This window comes from Carlito syrichta, unplaced genomic scaffold (genome assembly GCF_000164805.1).
Source record: "Carlito syrichta isolate Samal-C Ts95f unplaced genomic scaffold, Tarsius_syrichta-2.0.1 Scaffold305137, whole genome shotgun sequence".
Lineage (NCBI taxonomy): Eukaryota > Metazoa > Chordata > Mammalia > Primates > Tarsiidae > Carlito > Carlito syrichta.
In genome coordinates this window covers 457,913-474,364 of record NW_007249233.1, presented here as the reverse complement: position 1 = coordinate 474,364, position 16,452 = coordinate 457,913, and the positions used below count along the sequence as shown (strand labels likewise).

The following is a 16,452-nucleotide window of genomic DNA, read 5'->3' as shown; positions in this document are numbered from 1 at the left end:
CAGGGTCTCTCGCTCTGTTGCCCAGGCTGGAGTTCAGTGCTATGATCATGGCTCATTGCAGCCTCGACCTCCTGGGCTCAGGTGATCCTTCCTCCTCAGCCTCCTGAGTAGCTGGGACTACAGGCGCACTCCACCACACCCAGCTAATTTTTCTTTTCTTTTTTTTGTAGAAATGAGGTCTTGCTATGTTGCCCAGGCTAGTCTTAAACTCCTGGGTTTGAGCCATTCACCCACTTCGTCCTCCTAACATGCTGGGGTTACAGGCATAAGCCAACATGCCCAGTCTGTTTTTTTTTTTTGAGTTAGAGTCTCACTCTCACCCAGACGAGTGCAGTGGCCACTCCTGGCCACTGTAGCCTCCATCTGCTGGGCTCCGGTGATCCTTCCACCTCAGCCTTCCAAGTAGCTGGAACTACAGGCACGTGCTACCATGCCCGGCTAATTTTTTGATTTATTGTAGAGATGAGGTCTCGCCAAGTTGCCCAGGCGGGTCTTGAACCTGCGGGCTCAGGCAATCCGCTCACCTCAGCCTCCCAAAAGCATGGGATTACAGGCTGAGCCACCGAGCCCGGCCCAGTCTGTTTTTCATTTTATTAACATCTGCTTTTATATTAATTAATTCCACTTTCTCCTTGGGCTCATTTTGTTGTAATTGTCCTAACTTCTTCATTTGAAGGTTTAAACTATTTATTTCAGGTTCTTTTGGGTTTCTGATAAAACGTTGTGATTTTCACCTGATTACCTCATTGACCACATCCCATAGTTTTTGTTATTTGGGCTTCTTACCCCCATTCAGTTATTTTTACTTTGATTCTCAATTATTTTTATCTTCAGTTATTTGCAATTATTTTTATTTTTTTTATTACTTTTGTTTTCATTCAATAGGTGGTTATTTCCATTTTGCTCCTTCTTTATGCCAAGTAATTTAGATGTGCATTTTAAATTTCTCCGTGTATAGTTGGGGTGTGTGGGTTGTCGATGCTGTTGTTTTGCAGGTTTTTACCTCTCTGGGTGGAAAATGCATGGCTAGAAAAAGCTTGCTTGCAGTGTCAGGGACAAACAGACTCAGCCTTGCTGTCGGGCAAGTCTTCTTTGCCCCAGGCCTATAGCAGAGAGTGAAGTGAAGTCAGCTCCTTTATCCTCTGTCCTTTGAGCACAGCAGTTGCTGGGACGCGTTTTGGGGGAAGCAGGGACCACACGAAGCTTGCATTTTCTTCTCCCAGCCTGGCAATGGGCAGGAGGACCAGAGGATGAAGGGAATCGTGAGACCTCGGGCACAAGTTGCCTTTCTCCACCAAACTCTTCCAGGAGCCTAAGGCTGCACGGAGCAAGTGGTGGTGCTGAGGCTGGAACTCGGGGCCTTTTCCGTCTAAGGCCTCATTGTGTTCCACTGTGCTAAGCTGCCAACACAGCAAGTCATGTAACAACTTGTAGTAACAGTGTCCGTTGTTTCATTTCATTATCCTCAGAATGGGGATATTATTGTCCCCATTTTACACAGGAGCAAACTGAGTCTGACAGACCAAACGTCGCTTGATTCAAGGGCAGCTGAGAGGGGCAGAGAATGAGATGAGGCATGCACAAACACACGACAGAGAACCTGAGGAATATTCTTTTTTTTTTTTTTTCGCTCCCGGCCACCACAGCCTTGACCCGCTGGGGCTCCGGCGATCCTTCCGCCTCAGCCTTCCGAGTAGCCAGAATTACAGGCGCGTGCTACCATGCCCAGCTGATTTTTTATTTATTGTAGAGATGAGGTCTCGCCGCCCAGGCGGGTCTCGAACCCGTGGGCTCAGGCAATCCACTCACCTCAGCCTCCCAAAGGTGCGGGATTGCAGGCTGAGCCACCGAGCCCAGCGTCTGAGGAATATTCTTAACAACAGAGCCCTCAGAGAACTGGAATCATCGGGGCTGAGAGGAAAAGGCAGCAAATGACAAGAAAACAAATCCACCAAGACAAAGCAAACCCTCTCACATTCAGCCAAGAACTTTCTCACTTCTCCATTAGTTTGTTTATCCATAAAATGGGAGAATGGAAGCACCTACGTTTTGGACTTAGGAAGGATTTTACAGAAATATTATTATTTCTGACCACCTCATTTATTATCCTTTTCATTTTTCATCTTTGGCTAATGATCCATTTAGATATAAATTAAATTAAGCCAGGACTAAAAGCCCCACAATTTAAGATGCAGGCATCAGAATCGTTGTGCAGCTCAGTGTTTCCTAAGTGATGAGGTGGCTGGGTCATGGCAGGCTCTCCTGGTTTCCATTGACTGACCAGTGTGCCCACTTATCATCCCCTCAGAAGTCTCTGTTCCACCTTAAAGCAAAAAAATGTTTGAATAGTTACCTTACTTATTTGTATTTTTTAAAAAATATATGTTGAAACAGATCATTTATCCACATTTCTTGAACTCTTGAGAAGAGATTGATCTGGTAACATTTCTTCATTTTATGGATGGGCAGAGAAAGACTCATATTTCAGTCATCTATTATGTAACAAAACACCCCAAAACATAGTGGCTTCTAATGGTAACCATTTTATTGCACACAGTAGTCCTCTGTGTTGAATGGACTCAGCTGGGTGGCTCTTCTGCTGTTACCCTTTCAGGTAACAGATGGCAGCTGCAGCTGGAGTCATTTGGAGGCCCGCAAAGGATGCTGGAATGGCTGGGCTCTCATCGTCTTTGTTTTTTGTTTTTGTTTTTTTTTTGAGTTGGAGTCTCACTCTGTCACCCAGACTGGAGTGCAGTGGCCACTTCCAGCCACCGCAGCCTCGACCTGCTGGGCTCCAGCGATCCTTCCGCCTCAGCCTTCTGAGTAACTGGAACTACAGGCGCGCACTACCATGCCCGGCTAATTTTTGATTTATTGTAGAGATGAGGTCTCACCAAGTTGCCCAGGTGGGTCTTGAACTCACGGGCTCAGGCAATCCACTCACCTCGGCCTCCCAAAGCGCTGGGATTATAGGCTGAGCCACTGAGCCCAGCCCAGTCGTCTTTGTTCTTAAGGCTCTCCCCACATGGTTTCTCCATTTGGCTTGTGAATGAGACTTTTTACAGCGTGGCTTACGGCTTCCAACAAACACAAAAATTGGAATTGCTCAAGACTTAGGCTCAATACTGGCGTAGTGTCACTTCAGCCATATACTGGTGGTTCAAACTAGTCACAGAGCGACCCAGATTCAGTGTGAGAGGAGACCACATACGGGTACAAACACCAGGAGGCATGAGTCTTTGGGAGCCATCTTTTGAGACTAGCTCGCCCGGCCCAGGAAGGGAAAGAGACTGGTCCAGGGTCGCCCAAGTTAGTTGCCAAAACATAACAGAATCTTATCGTCGCAATATCTAAGCACTGCCCTTTCCTCACTACCATGTGCATAGCCATGACTGGAGAGCCTTGCAAGTTCCTCAACCAACAAAAAAATTCAGGTTCCTTTCCCACCCAGAGTAAGCAAGCATGCATCCCAAGAGTTCCCTCAGTCAGGATGGAGAGGTTACAGGTTCATTCCATGAATCTGGAATCTCTGTAGCTGAGTAGTTTAATGGGGAGCTTTTAAATCATAATTTACATAAACCAACACCACTTGGCAGAAGGGCAAAGAGTATTTGTTGGCTTATGTACCTGGAGAGTCCAGTGAGCCACACAAACATCAGGTGCTGCTGGATCTGGAGGCCTCACGCGTTTCTTAGTATTAGCTCTCGCTCTGTTTTCGTCTGTGTTGGTTTCATTCTCATAAAGGCCTTATGCACAGCATCGTCAGTGGCCACTTTGTTTCTGTAACATGAGACTCTCAAACTTAGAGTCCTCCCCACCCCACCCCCCGCGTTATCCACATAGCAATTCCTTGGAAGACCCAGACTGTGTCACTTGCCCATTCCTAAATGTGAGTGGAGGGGACATGCCACAGGCCGCCCCACCAGCGGGGAAAGGACTCTTCTAAAGGAAAAGATTAGTAGACAGAAAAAGTAGCACACATTCAGTATACCCAGAGCCCTCTATTCCTTGAAGATTTGTTTCCATATGGAAGTATTTGAACACTGGAGCCTGTGGCTGCATCCTGAGATGTGTTTTGTCTGACTCAAACAGCACTTTAATATATTCTTGGAACAGCGTTTAAAAATAAGAAGATAGTTTCTAGAAATTTGGATTTATGGCTTCTGTTTTTTTGTTTTTTTTAAAAAAAACACAAAATCAGATCGGGCAGCTCTTGCCTATTCTGGTTTCCCATGTTCTTATCTGTCAAGTGGAGATACTCATAATACCCACCTCATAAGGTTGTTCCGAGGCAAGCAGGTCTGTGGAAACCTAGCCCCCAAAACTGAGGATCCTGAGAAGCCAAAGAAAGAGGCAACACATTCCGTTTCTATGAAGGAAACACTTAATACACACAAACAGAAGCAATGTTTCAATCCTCTAGAACATATTCCTTTTTCACTTTTTTTTTGTAGAGATGGAGCCTTACTGTGTTGCCCAGCCTGGTCTCAAACTCCTGGCCTCAAGCAATCTTCCCACCTCCGCCTCCCAAAGTGCTAGGATTACAGAAATGAGCCACTGCACTCAGCCTAGAAAGTACTCTTTTTGTAGTAAGCTTTAGGATAAAACGTGTAACTGGTCATGTTTTCAGACTTTTTTTTTTTCTTTCTGAAATGTAAGTATACACATTTTAATTTAACAATAAATTTATATTTTAAAAACAGGACATGTATACGTAAGACTACACAGCATAGCTAACATGGACCAAGTCCACACCGGTAAGCTTTTAAGAACCATTTAGACTCATAACCACTGGGGAGGTTGGATAAGCATCTTTATGAGGGGTTATCTACATGACGGGTATTGTTTAAAGACCTTACTGCAGAATGCTCCGATATGTGGGAGTCGAACACCAGTCATTATGGCGGTTTGGCTTCAAGATGGCATCACTTTTGCCATGCAACAAGCTGTTTTCCTACAGTGTTTGTGAGGATTACATGAAAATATGCATTTAAAGGCCTTACGTTATGCCTGGCACAGACGGAGCATTCATGAAATGGCAGTTACCCTTCTCATAATTTGCCAGAGATAGCTGGAGCTGCATTGTGACTTTAGATGAGACATGAGCTCTCCCATTTGCCACAGTCCCCACCATTCCCTGTTGTCTTACGGGCTGCCCATTGTGCTCATTTCTGATAGCTGGTGGCTCCCTGTTGTGTACCATTTCCTCTTCAGTCTGTCACCACCCAGTCTCATCTGGACCCTTGTACTAGCCTTCTAACCTGGGTTCTCTCTTGGGCTATGACTTCACTGCTAGAAATAGAAACTGAAAATAGCATAGTTTCACTAAGTTAGAAATTGTTGGAATTTTTTTTCTTGTCACATAAAAGTGTCTGGAGATTGACAATCCATTGTTGATATAGCAGACTTACTGTCACTCGGGGACCCACCCTCCTCCTATACTTCTGTTCCATTCGTGTGTGGCTTGCAACCTTGTGGTCAGTCACCCCCCACTATGTTCCAATATGGCTACTGGAGCTCCAACCATCACATTGGCATTCAGACAAGAAGTAAGGGAGCAAGAAGGAAGAGCAAAAAAGATACTAGCCAGCTGTCTGCCTCTACATCCTCTTCTTGGAGAGCTTTTCTCAAAGTCCCACTGAAAAATTCCTTCTTCTGTCTTATTAGCCACCTGTAGCTGCAAGAAAGCTGGGAAATACAGTCTTTTGTTTTGTTTTGTTTTTGAGTTGGGGTCTCACTCTGTTGCCCAGGCTGGAGTGTAGTGGCACAATCACAGCTCACTATCACCTCAGCTTGCTGGGCTCAGGCAATCCTTCTGCTTCACCTCCTGAGTAGCTGAGATTACAGACACACACCATCACGCCGGCTAATTTTTTTTTAATTTTTTGTAGAGACAAGGTCTCACTATGTTGCCCAGGCTGGTCTCAAACTCCTGGGCTCAAACAGCCCTCCTGCCTCAGCCTCCCAAAGCATTGGGATTACAAACATGAGCCACCACGCCCAGCCTGGACATGCAGGTTTTTAGCTGAATATAGTCCTGATACCAAAGAAGAAGGGGGGAATGGACATTGGGTTCCACATCCACCTCACTTAGCATCTTACAACTGCAAGAGCAATCTCTCCAAAAATCACCTCTTTTTTTCCTCTTGGGACTCAGAAGGAAAAAAAAGAGACATTAAAAATAGATCACTTGACTCCCAGCTGAAACCATGGAAGGCTTCCGTCCACTGAGAATGAAACGCATCATGGTCCGCTGACCTGGAAAGCCCCACACAGTCTGGCCCCGCCCACCTCTCCTGCCCCCCTCTCCATCTCCCATCCAGCTTACCCGCTGGGCGCCAGCCTCTCTGCCTTCTTGCTGATTAGCACCGTGATTAAAAGCCCTCACTCTAGCCACATGAGCTCTGCCCCTTACTTGCTGTGTGACCGTGAGATAGTTTCTTAACTTATCTGTACCTTGGAGGATGATGCTAATAAATGTTATAGGGTTGTTGTAAGAATTAAATGAGAAAATACATCATAAAGCTCTTAAAACAGGTTCTGGCATTCAGTAAGCACCATGTAAGTACTAGCTATTAATAAACAGAGTTGTTGTTCATACATACCAATAACTGTCCTGCCTCAGGGCCTTGGTATTAGGAGTTCCTTTTGCCTAGAATGTTACTCTCCAAGATTTTCCCATGATTCTCACCTTCACTTTATCCAGATTCTCTGTTCAGACTTTTCCTCTTCTGAGAGGCCTTAAAATAGTACTTCGCCATCACTCCCCATTCCCTTTCCCTGCTTTATTTTTTATTTTATTTTATTTTATTTTTGAGTTGGAGTCTCACTCGGTCGCCCAGACTGGAGTGCAGTGGCCACTCCCGGCCACCTCAGCCTCGACCTACTGGGCTCCAGCAATCCTTCCGCCTCAGCCTTCCAAGTAGCCGGAATTACAGGCATGCGCTACCACGCCCGGCTGGTTTTTTGATTTATTGTAGAGATGAGGTCTCGCTGCCCAGGCGGGTCTCGAACCCACGGGCTCAGGCAATCCACTCACCTCAGCCTCCCAAAGGCGCGGGATTGCAGGCTGAGCCACCGAGCCTGGCTTCCTGCCTTATTTTTTATGACACCTTTCACCACTAGAAATCCTAAACTTATTTGTCATCTTCCTATTTCTACTAGCATGCCAAGTCCTTGTAAATTGTATTTCCACTCCAAGAACACTGCCTGGCACATTGTAGGTGCTGGATAAATACATTGGGATGGATGGATGGATGGATGGATGGATGGATGGATGGATGGATGGAAGGAAGGAAGGAAGGAAGGAAGGAATACAGAGATGGGTGGATGAATAAAGGGATGGAATACAGAGATGGGTGGATGAGTGGACGGATTTGTGGATAGATGGATCCATCAATTGATGGATGGTTGGGTGAATTAAGTAGATAAATGGATGTATAGATGGATGACTATTTGGATGGATGGAGCACATGGCTGGATGAATGGGTAGATGGATGGTTGAATGGGTGGTTGAGTAGAAGGATGGATGGGTAGTTAGATACAGTAAATGGATGATTGAATAAATGGAGTAGATGGGTGGATGGGTGGATGAATGGAGTAGATGGATGGAAGGGTAGGTGATGGTTGAATGGATGGTTGAATAGATGAGCAGAGGCGTAGATGTATCTGTAGGTGGATGGTTTGGTGGTTGAATAGATGAGTAGATGAATAGATAGGTCGATTATGGCTGAATGGATGATTGAGCAGATGGGAGGATGCATGGAGTAGATGGAAGGTAGATGATGGTTGAGTGGATGGTTGAATAGATGAGTAGATGGCTAGCTGGATGGGTTGACAGACAGAGGAGAGATTAAGTGGACAGATGCTGAGCTCTGCCCTTTTGTTTTTCAGGCCGCCCCCTACCTGTCCTGCTCCTGTGTGCCTCTGTGTCTTTGCTGGGTGGCCTGACCTTTGGTTATGAACTGGCAGTCATATCAGGTGCTCTGCTGCTGCTGCAGCTTGACTTCGGACTAAGCTGCCTGGAGCAGGAGCTCCTGGTGGGCAGCCTGCTTCTGGGAGCCCTCCTCGCCTCCCTGGTTGGGGGCTTCCTCATCGACCGCTACGGCAGGAAACAGGCCATCCTCGGGAGCAACCTGGTGCTGCTGGCGGGCAGCCTGAGCCTGGGCTTGGCCGGCTCCCTGGCCTGGCTGATCCTGGGCCGCTGGGCAGTGGGCTTTGCCATCTCCCTGTCCTCCATGGCCTGCTGCATCTGCGTGTCAGAGCTGGTGGGGCCCCGGCAGCGGGGTGTGCTGGTGTCCCTCTACGAGGTGGGCATCACTGTGGGCATCCTGCTCTCCTATGCCCTCAACTACGCGCTGGCCGGTGCCCTCCAGGGATGGAGACACATGTTTGGCTGGGCCGCCGCACCTGCTCTCCTGCAGTCCCTCAGCCTCCTTTTCCTCCCTCCACGGGCAGAGGAGACTGCGGCACAGAAGGACCTCATCCCACTCCAGGGAGGTGAGGCCCCCAAGCTGGGCCTGGGGAGGCCGCGGTACTCCTTTCTGGACCTCTTCAGGGCACGGGATAACATGCGAGGCCGGACCGTGGTGGGACTGGGGCTGGTGCTGTTGCAGCAGCTGACAGGGCAGCCCAACGTGCTGTGCTACGCCTCCACCATCTTCCACTCGGTTGGCTTCCGCGGGGGCTCCTCGGCGGTGCTGGCCTCCGTGGGGCTTGGCGCGGTGAAGGTGGCAGCCACCCTGACCGCCATGGGGCTGGTGGACCGCGCGGGCCGCAGGGCCCTGCTGCTGGCTGGCTGTGGCCTCATGGCCCTGTCGGTCAGTGGCATAGGCCTGGTCAGCTTTGTCGTGCCCATGGACTCGGGCCCAAGCTGCCTAGCCGTGCCCAATGCCACGGGGCAGACAGGCCTCCCTGGAAGCTCTGGCCTGCCAAGGGGCTCATCTCCACCTCCAGGGCCGAGAACCCATGAGCACCAGAGGGAGCCAGTCTTGCCAGCTGCTAAGAAAACCAAGCCGCATCCCAGAACTGCAGCACCCACAGCCCCTACCCTGCCAGCCCTGAGCCCTCCCTTTCCGGCACCTCCCAGCCCTGGCCCTGAGCACACACTGCTACGCTGGACTGCGCTTGTCTGCCTGATGGTCTTTGTGAGTGCCTTCTCCTTTGGATTTGGACCAGGTAAGCGGAGTTTTCTCACAGGCTACTCTGGAAACTTCTGCCCCTCTTAGTGGAAAGTTTGGGGGTGTATCCAGCAGTGTCTCAGAGGGGCACTGGAGGTGAAGTGACCATGAACTTCACGGCTCCTCACTTTCTTCTTGCAGGTGATGCTTCCAGGGCTAGGTCCTAATTTTATGTTTATAATTTTATTCTTAAAAAGAATTGTTAGCTTCGGGCCTTGTGAAACCTGGATCTGTCCCAGGATAACTCAGTCACAGGGGTCTACATGAGAGGAATTTTTTTTTTTTGAGTTGTAGTCTCACTCTGTTGCCCAGACTGGAGTGCAGTGGCCGCTCCCGGCCACTGCAGCCTCGACCTGCTGGGCTCCGGCGATCCTTCCGCCTCAGCCTTCCAAGGAACTGGAACTACAGGCGCACGCTACCACGCCTGGCTAATTTTTGATTGATTTATTGTAGAGATGAGATCTCACCAAGTTGCCCAGGCAGGTCTCGAACCCACAGGCTCAGACAATCCACTCACCTCAGCCTCCTAAAACGCGGGATTACAGGCTGAGCCACCGAACCCGGCTAGGAAAGGAATTTAATGATAGAGTGAAACACACTCACCCCAGATTGCCTGGGACAGGACTTCCGGGTCTCAGCACAGTCTCATGTCCCAGGAAATCCCCCAGTCTTGAGTATGCCCAGACCCTTCAGGGATCCTTTTTTTTTCTTCTTCTGAGTTAGGGTCCCTGTCATCCAGGCTGGAGTACAGTTGAACCATCACAGCGCCCCCCAGCCTTGACCTCCTGGACTTAAGCAATCCTCCAGCTTCCGCCTCCTGAGTAGCTGAGATTACAGGCATGCACCACCACACCTGGCTGATTTTTTTGTAGAGATGAGGTCTCGCTATGTTGCCCAGGCTCCTACAAGGATCCTTACAGTGGGGTGGGGGACATGGTTGGAGAATTTGGTGGCTGGAGCCTGACACGCTGCATAAGTCCCATTGTCAGGAGCTGCCTCCTCGACCCAGCGGCCCCAGGTCCCAAGGCTGCCTCAGCCCAGGGGCCCTCCTGCTCTCTCTCCTAGTGACCTGGCTCGTCCTAAGCGAGATCTACCCCACGGAGGTCCGAGGGAGGGCCTTCGCCTTCTGCAGCAGCTTCAACTGGGCAGCCAACCTCTTCATCAGCCTCTCCTTCCTCGATCTCATCAGTAAGTCCCCCCAGACACGTTTATCCTCTTTTTTGTGGCCCACCTGCCCAACTTGGAAGCCACGGGTTTTTTGAATTTCCCCCATGTGTAGCAGCCGAACGGTTATTCTGTGCAGAAACCCCATAGAAGTACCCAAGATGACACCCAGAACCCTGACACGCTGTAAAATTCCCCAGCCAGCTCGGGGCCTGTGGTCTGTACTCAGCACTGAGGCTTGGGTGACATCCTCTCTTCCTCCCCAGCATCCAAACCCAGTCTGCGGGATGGTGGGATGGGGCGGAAATTACACAAGCCCAGAACCCCGGGGAGAGGCCCCCCGAGGTACAGAGATGCTGGTGGCCAGGGCCCCTGGTCTTCCAGAGGCCTTACTCATCTGGGTCCAGAGGGACAGGGCTCCTCACTACGGGCCCCAAGGCAATGTCTGTAGGGTTCTGACACCTCCTGTTCCCTGTAACCCAGAGGTTCCTCCATAAAGGCACAACCAACTAAGGGGGGCTGTGGGGAATGCTGGTAGGAAGTCCCCCAGCCAGGGCTGTTTCCAGTCTTAGGGAATCCACGCACAGGGAATTCTTTGCTGCCTGTGGAATGAATGAGTGAGTGAGAGAGGGGAACGGGGGAGAGGACGAAGAAACGAGTTGATTAGAATTGTGTCATATCGTTATCATCCCATTTCAGAGATGGGAAAAATACATTCTTCCCAAGTCCAGCCAGGTAGTCAGAAGACCAGAACAAGCCCTCTTGACTCCCAGCCCAGTGCTCCCCCTGCTGGGGACTAGGTCTCTCTGGTCAGGGGAGGCTGCCTGGAGGAGGTGTGGCCATGGCTGTTAGAGGTGAGAATGGCATCCACAACATAGTTTGTGCTTCAGTCTCAACAAAGACCCTTCCTCCAAAGCCTCTTTCTTTTCTATCTTGGGCTGACTGACTTCAGAGGACTCGGGGTCAGCTCCCTCCTGGCTGTTGGCCCTGAGACCCTGGCCCTCACCTGCGGCTCCAGGATGAGGGAGGGGCTGGGGTGCTGAGTCCCCCCACCCCACCCCACCTGGGACTGAACTGTGACTTCTGTCCTCTTGCCCAAGTCAGGAAGGCACAGGCTACACTGGCGGAAACTCAACTCCCTGAACGATCAGTTCCCTCAATGACCAATTCAAGGGATTTCTGAGGATACTTTGAAGCAGCGTTGCCCGGGCTGTGTCCGTGCAGCTATTTGGCAGCCGCATAGGGCGCCATCTCCCCCAGGTCAGGCCTTCCAGTTCCCAGTGTACTCCCTTGGATAGCATTTTAGGTGTGGGTGAGAGGCCTTTCCTGTAAATACAAGTTGTCATTGTCTCTGCATGTGTGGACTAGTGCCTGGCTCTTTCCCTGCCTTTGGGACAACCAGTGAGAGTCCCGCTTTAACGTACTTATCTGACAGCTCATTGGTCGTTCAGCAAATCCACCCTCTGGAACATTCGCTTTGAGTGAACCAGTGATCAATGCTCGACCTAGAACCCACCAGTCAGCCCAGGCTGCGGAGCCAGAGGGCTTGGCTCCTGGACCCACACTCCCGCCCTCCTGTTCCCAGGAGCCGTTGGCTTGTCCTGGACCTTCCTGCTCTACGGACTGACTGCTGTCCTTGGCCTGGGCTTCATCTGTGTATTCGTTCCTGAAACAAAAGGCCAATCGTTGGCAGAGATAGACCAACAGTTCCAGAAGAGACGGTATGAGGCAGACAGGGCAGTTGCCGGGGAAGAGCCAGCTCAAACCCCGCACATGTCGCTTCAGGATTCTGGTCTTCCCTTTAAGAGAATGTCTTCCTCTCATCCTCTGTCTGCCTGGGCTGAGTCTTGTCCTGTCGCTGTACACGAGCTGTTTTTCTTGAGTTGTTTTGTGTCTTCCTACAGCAGCTTTTCATTAGACTTTAAGACCCAGCTCACAGGGGTTTAAAAACCACTTAATTATGAAATCACAGGAGGTTGGAATAGTGGGGTCTCAGAACCACAGACTCTTAGCATCATGGAGTCATGGGAAAACAAAACATGATAACTGTGGCCTTTAAGAATTGCACATAAGCCAGGTGTAGGGGCTCACACCTGCAATCCCAGCAATTTGGGAGACTGACGTGGGAGGATCACTTGAGGCCAGGAGTTCAAGAACAGCCTGGGCAACAGAGCAAGTCTATCTGAAAAACAAAAAAAGTACATAGAACACTTGTGGGCTTAATGCATTTATTCAGTGGATATTTGTTAAGCCTTACGACATGCTAGGCAGTGTTTAGGGCCTTGGGAACACGTGACTGAGATTCAGAATGACACAGTCCTTGTCCTCAGGAAGCTTCCATCTGAGGGGAGAGGGTGGCAGGAAATTACTCAGCCAACAAATGCATACACAAGACCGTTTTTGTTGGTGATGTGTAATTAGAAGAAAATGAAACCAAGCAAGATATGTTGAGCAGGCCAGGTGGGCAGAGAAGGGGCAGAGGAGAAAGCAGTTGTGGTTGAAATAGAGTGGGTGGTGAGAGGGAAGCCCTCCCGAGGAGATGCAACTTAAATTAGTGAGGAAGAGGAGGAGGCAGCCATGTAATGATGAGGGAAGGAACCTTCCAGGGAGAGGGAGCAGCATGTGCAAAGGTCGTGAGGTGGGAGCATATCTGGCATATGCAGGGAACAATGAGGGAGCCGGTGTGACTTGAACTGAGTGGCAGGCAGGGGAAGAGAATCAGATCCGCCCAATGGGTGGGAGCGCGGTCACCTCAGGTCTTCAGGCCATTGCAGGAGTTCAGACTCTCAGCATCATGGTACCTCAGGTTGTCCCGGTAAAAGAAGTCTGGAACAAGCCGGGCTCGGTGGCTCAGCCTGTAATCCCATGCTTTGGGAGGCTGAGGTGAGTGGGTTGCCTGAGCCTGTAGGTTCAAGACCCACCTGGGCAGCTTGGCGAGACCTCATCTCTACAATAAATATAAAAATGAGCCGGGCGTGGTAGTACGCGCCTGTAGTTCCAGCTACTAGGAAGGCTGAGGCGGGAGGATCGCCGGAACCCAGCGGGTCGAGGCTGCGGTGGCCGGGAGTGGCCACTGCACTCCAGTCTCGGTGACAGAGTGGGACTCCAACTCAAAAAAAAAAAAAGGCTGGAACAGGAGCTTCGGTAGGGACCCCAAGGGCTGCCCTCCCAAGCTTCCTTGGCAAGCGTTCCCAGATACCCTTGTGGTAAAGGGGTAGGCACCAGCTCCTGATGGCCCAATCTATTTCTGGGAGGCCCTAAAATATTGTTACAAGTCATTCTAATATTGAGTTGGACGGAGCCTCCCTGCAGCTGCTTGCCAAACCCTACCCCGCTAAAGCCATGCAGGACTACTCTGATGCACAAGTCTCTGGTCCACCTCACCCTAGAGTGTCTCCTCCAGCTGCACACTCCCAGTTTGTTGGATGATGCCTTCTGCAGATCCCTCACACCCAGCTGTATGAGTAGGTGACAGATTTGGCAGTGTGGAATAGTCTGAATGTAGGAGGATGCAGGGGGTCCAGGGTTGGGTGGCAGCTGTGCCCCTCAAGGTCATGCAGGGCTCTGTCTGTCTTGCCGCTCTTCCATCTCTTCCATATTCCCGTTTCTACACGACCCAAGACGGTGCAACACCCCAATTCCTGCAAGAATCGGAGGAGGGGAGGAGGAAGACATGATTCTCAAGGTTACTTCCACCCACGTCTCTTTGGACAGAGCTTTACTACACATGCATGAGGGGAGGAGGAGAGGTGTGGTCTTTAATCTGGGCAGCCATGTTAAAAAATCGAGATTTCTGCTACTGGGCCGTGGCCTGGAATCTCTGGCATTCTGGTTTTCTTGGGAGAAGATTCCAGACCCATCCTCTGAGACAAGCAGCAAAAGAGATAGAGAGACAGGTGAAAGTCAACTTTGGCAGCTGGTTGGGGGGGGGTGTATCAGGCTGGACCTGAGGGCTCAGGGTCACACCGGGGAGCCCAGGCCAGCCCTTGGGGACAGGAGGCTGGGTCTGCCAGGAGCCTGGAGAAAACAGGAAGTCAGAGGCTTCAGTAGAGTCAGGAGGCAGGTCTGTGTTTCATTACCCCAGACCCTGTAGTTCAGGGGACTCCTGATATCAGGCCACAGAGAAAGAAACTTGACCTCAGGGAACACAGGTGGCTACAGGGATTTTGACAGCATAAAGTCTTTCAGCATCAACTGTGTTCACTCCACATAGAAATCATGGTCTCAGGAGAAAGTCTGATTGGTCAGACCTGGTTTGTGTGCCCGCCCCCAAATGCACAGCTCAGCCGGGATAGGACAGGACTCCTTGATGACGGTCCTAGCAAGCCCCTTGCAACAGAGGAGCCACAGTTCCCCCAGGAATGGGAGAAGTGATTCTGGCTAGAGCCATCATCCTGGATAAAGCCATCGTCCACTGCCATGTGCCTTACCCCTATTCACGGCCTCATCATCAGGGGTGCTTGCTGGAAACGGTACCTATATCTGACAGGTCCCGTGCCTCTACCTTCTTAGGAAGGCGTTAGCAACTCGAGGGGCTCAAACCCTTTTACAGTCAGTGGTCGTTGGTTGCCACGAGGTTGTTCTTTTTGGTTTCTTACCAGGCATGGGTTCAAAAGAGACCCCTCCCATCCCTTCAGGTGGCATCATCACAAAAAGAAGACCTTTCAAAAATTCCTGTTTTATCCCAATTCCTCAGGAATCCATTCATTCAACCATAAGCAGATATTTTCATCCCGTGACTTAGAAAGGTCCTGTGTCTAGAGAGGAGAAAGTTACATTTTAATGGAAGGAAGATGCGCTACAAAATATGTAAATGCACAAATAAGATCATTTAAGAATGGTATTTATACCATGAAGAAAACGAGGCAGGGGAACTTACCAGAGACTGAACAGTGGATCTGGGGAGTGATTCAGTATCTTTGGCTAGGCTACAAGTCATTATGGGTGCATTCGTGTCACAAGTGTATCATGAATTTTCCATGAGTGTAGTGATGCTTTTGCGTATTGGTTTCACTTATGCTCTGTTCCCAGGGCCCAGAATAGTGCCCAACACGCCACAGGCTATCATTAAATGTGTCTCTGTTGAACGGATGAAAGGATGCCCAAGGAAAGCCTGGATGAAGAGAGAAAGCCAACTGCTTCAGGAGCTGGAAGAAATGTCCTAGGAGGAAGGAACAGCAAGAGCAAAGCCCCTGGGGTGGAAACAAGTTAGGCGTCTTGAAGGGAGAAACAGGAGGCCAGTGTGGCCAGGGCATGATGGACAAATGGGATGTTGGAGAGGCCGGCTGTGGTGAGGGACTTGGATGTTAGACTGAACATGATAGGAGTCTCCTAAGCAGGACAATGACTGGATCTGTTCCATCCACTGTGACTGTAATGGGGACATGGACTGTCAGGAGCTGGGGTAGACCCAGGGAGATCAGGAGGGAGCAGCTAGGGAGTCCTGGTGAAAGAGAAGCTGGAAGTGCATACTGTGGCAGGAGGGGTCAGGGTGTGCAGGTGGGCTGGGGAGGGCCCCGTTCTGCTGCCGTCTCCCCAGGGAAGGCCCCAGTCCTTGCCACCCTCTGATCCCGCCTGTTCTCTGTTTGACAGGTTCGCCCTGAGCTTTGGCTACAGGCAGAACCCCGCTGGCATCCAGTACCGCCGCCTCGAAGTCTCCACGGCACCCTGAGGGGTCCGTCTGCTGGGACACTGGAACCATGGTTTTAGCAGACCACCTCAAGTGTCCTGTGTCCTAGGCCTGGGAGCACACATTCCAGGAGTTCTTCAGGAGCGACTCCTGCCCCAAAGGAAGGCTTTTTCCTGGGGCAGGAGGGACGAAAGTCTGAGAACCCTAAACTCTTCCATTTGAGTCTCAGGCTCTGCAGGTTCCTGAAGACCTATCTTCTTGGATCAGTTTCTCCTATTGGCTTTGCACATCTCTGTAGCATTTATGGTGAGAATATCTTCTGGAGTCTCTGTTGCACATGGACTTTCTCAAAGACTCTTTAGGGTACTAATCCCGGCAGGAAGTCTCTCCTGGTGTCACCTCGAAATCTGGCTGAGGTTATTGCATTTCCTACTCTGTTTTTTTCACCTGTCTGGGCTTTTTTTTTTTTTTTTGAGTTGG

General features: G+C 50.3%; 1 protein-coding gene across 1 annotated transcript; it reads left to right on the top strand.

The window, feature by feature from the left end:
- The first annotated feature begins 4,738 nt into the window (after nucleotides 1-4,738).
- SLC2A10 (solute carrier family 2 member 10) lies at nucleotides 4,739-16,134 on the top strand. Its single transcript, XM_021713990.1, has 5 exons — nucleotides 4,739-4,757; nucleotides 7,894-9,177; nucleotides 10,245-10,367; nucleotides 11,932-12,064; nucleotides 15,936-16,134. Exons 1-5 carry the CDS (start codon nucleotides 4,739-4,741, stop codon nucleotides 16,012-16,014), a joined length of 1,638 nt encoding a protein of 545 aa, XP_021569665.1. The 3' UTR covers nucleotides 16,015-16,134.
- The last annotated feature ends 318 nt before the right edge of the window (nucleotides 16,135-16,452 follow it).

What these genes read in the sequence shown, in the direction of transcription:
- SLC2A10 (XM_021713990.1), top strand. An exon ending in CTCCTTTGGATTTGGACCAG is followed by an intron (nt 9,178 to 10,244) that starts GTAAGCGGAGTT and finishes TCTCTCTCCTAG; the next exon opens with TGACCTGGCTCGTCCTAAGC. An exon ending in CAACAGTTCCAGAAGAGACG is followed by an intron (nt 12,065 to 15,935) that starts GTATGAGGCAGA and finishes TCTGTTTGACAG; the next exon opens with GTTCGCCCTGAGCTTTGGCT.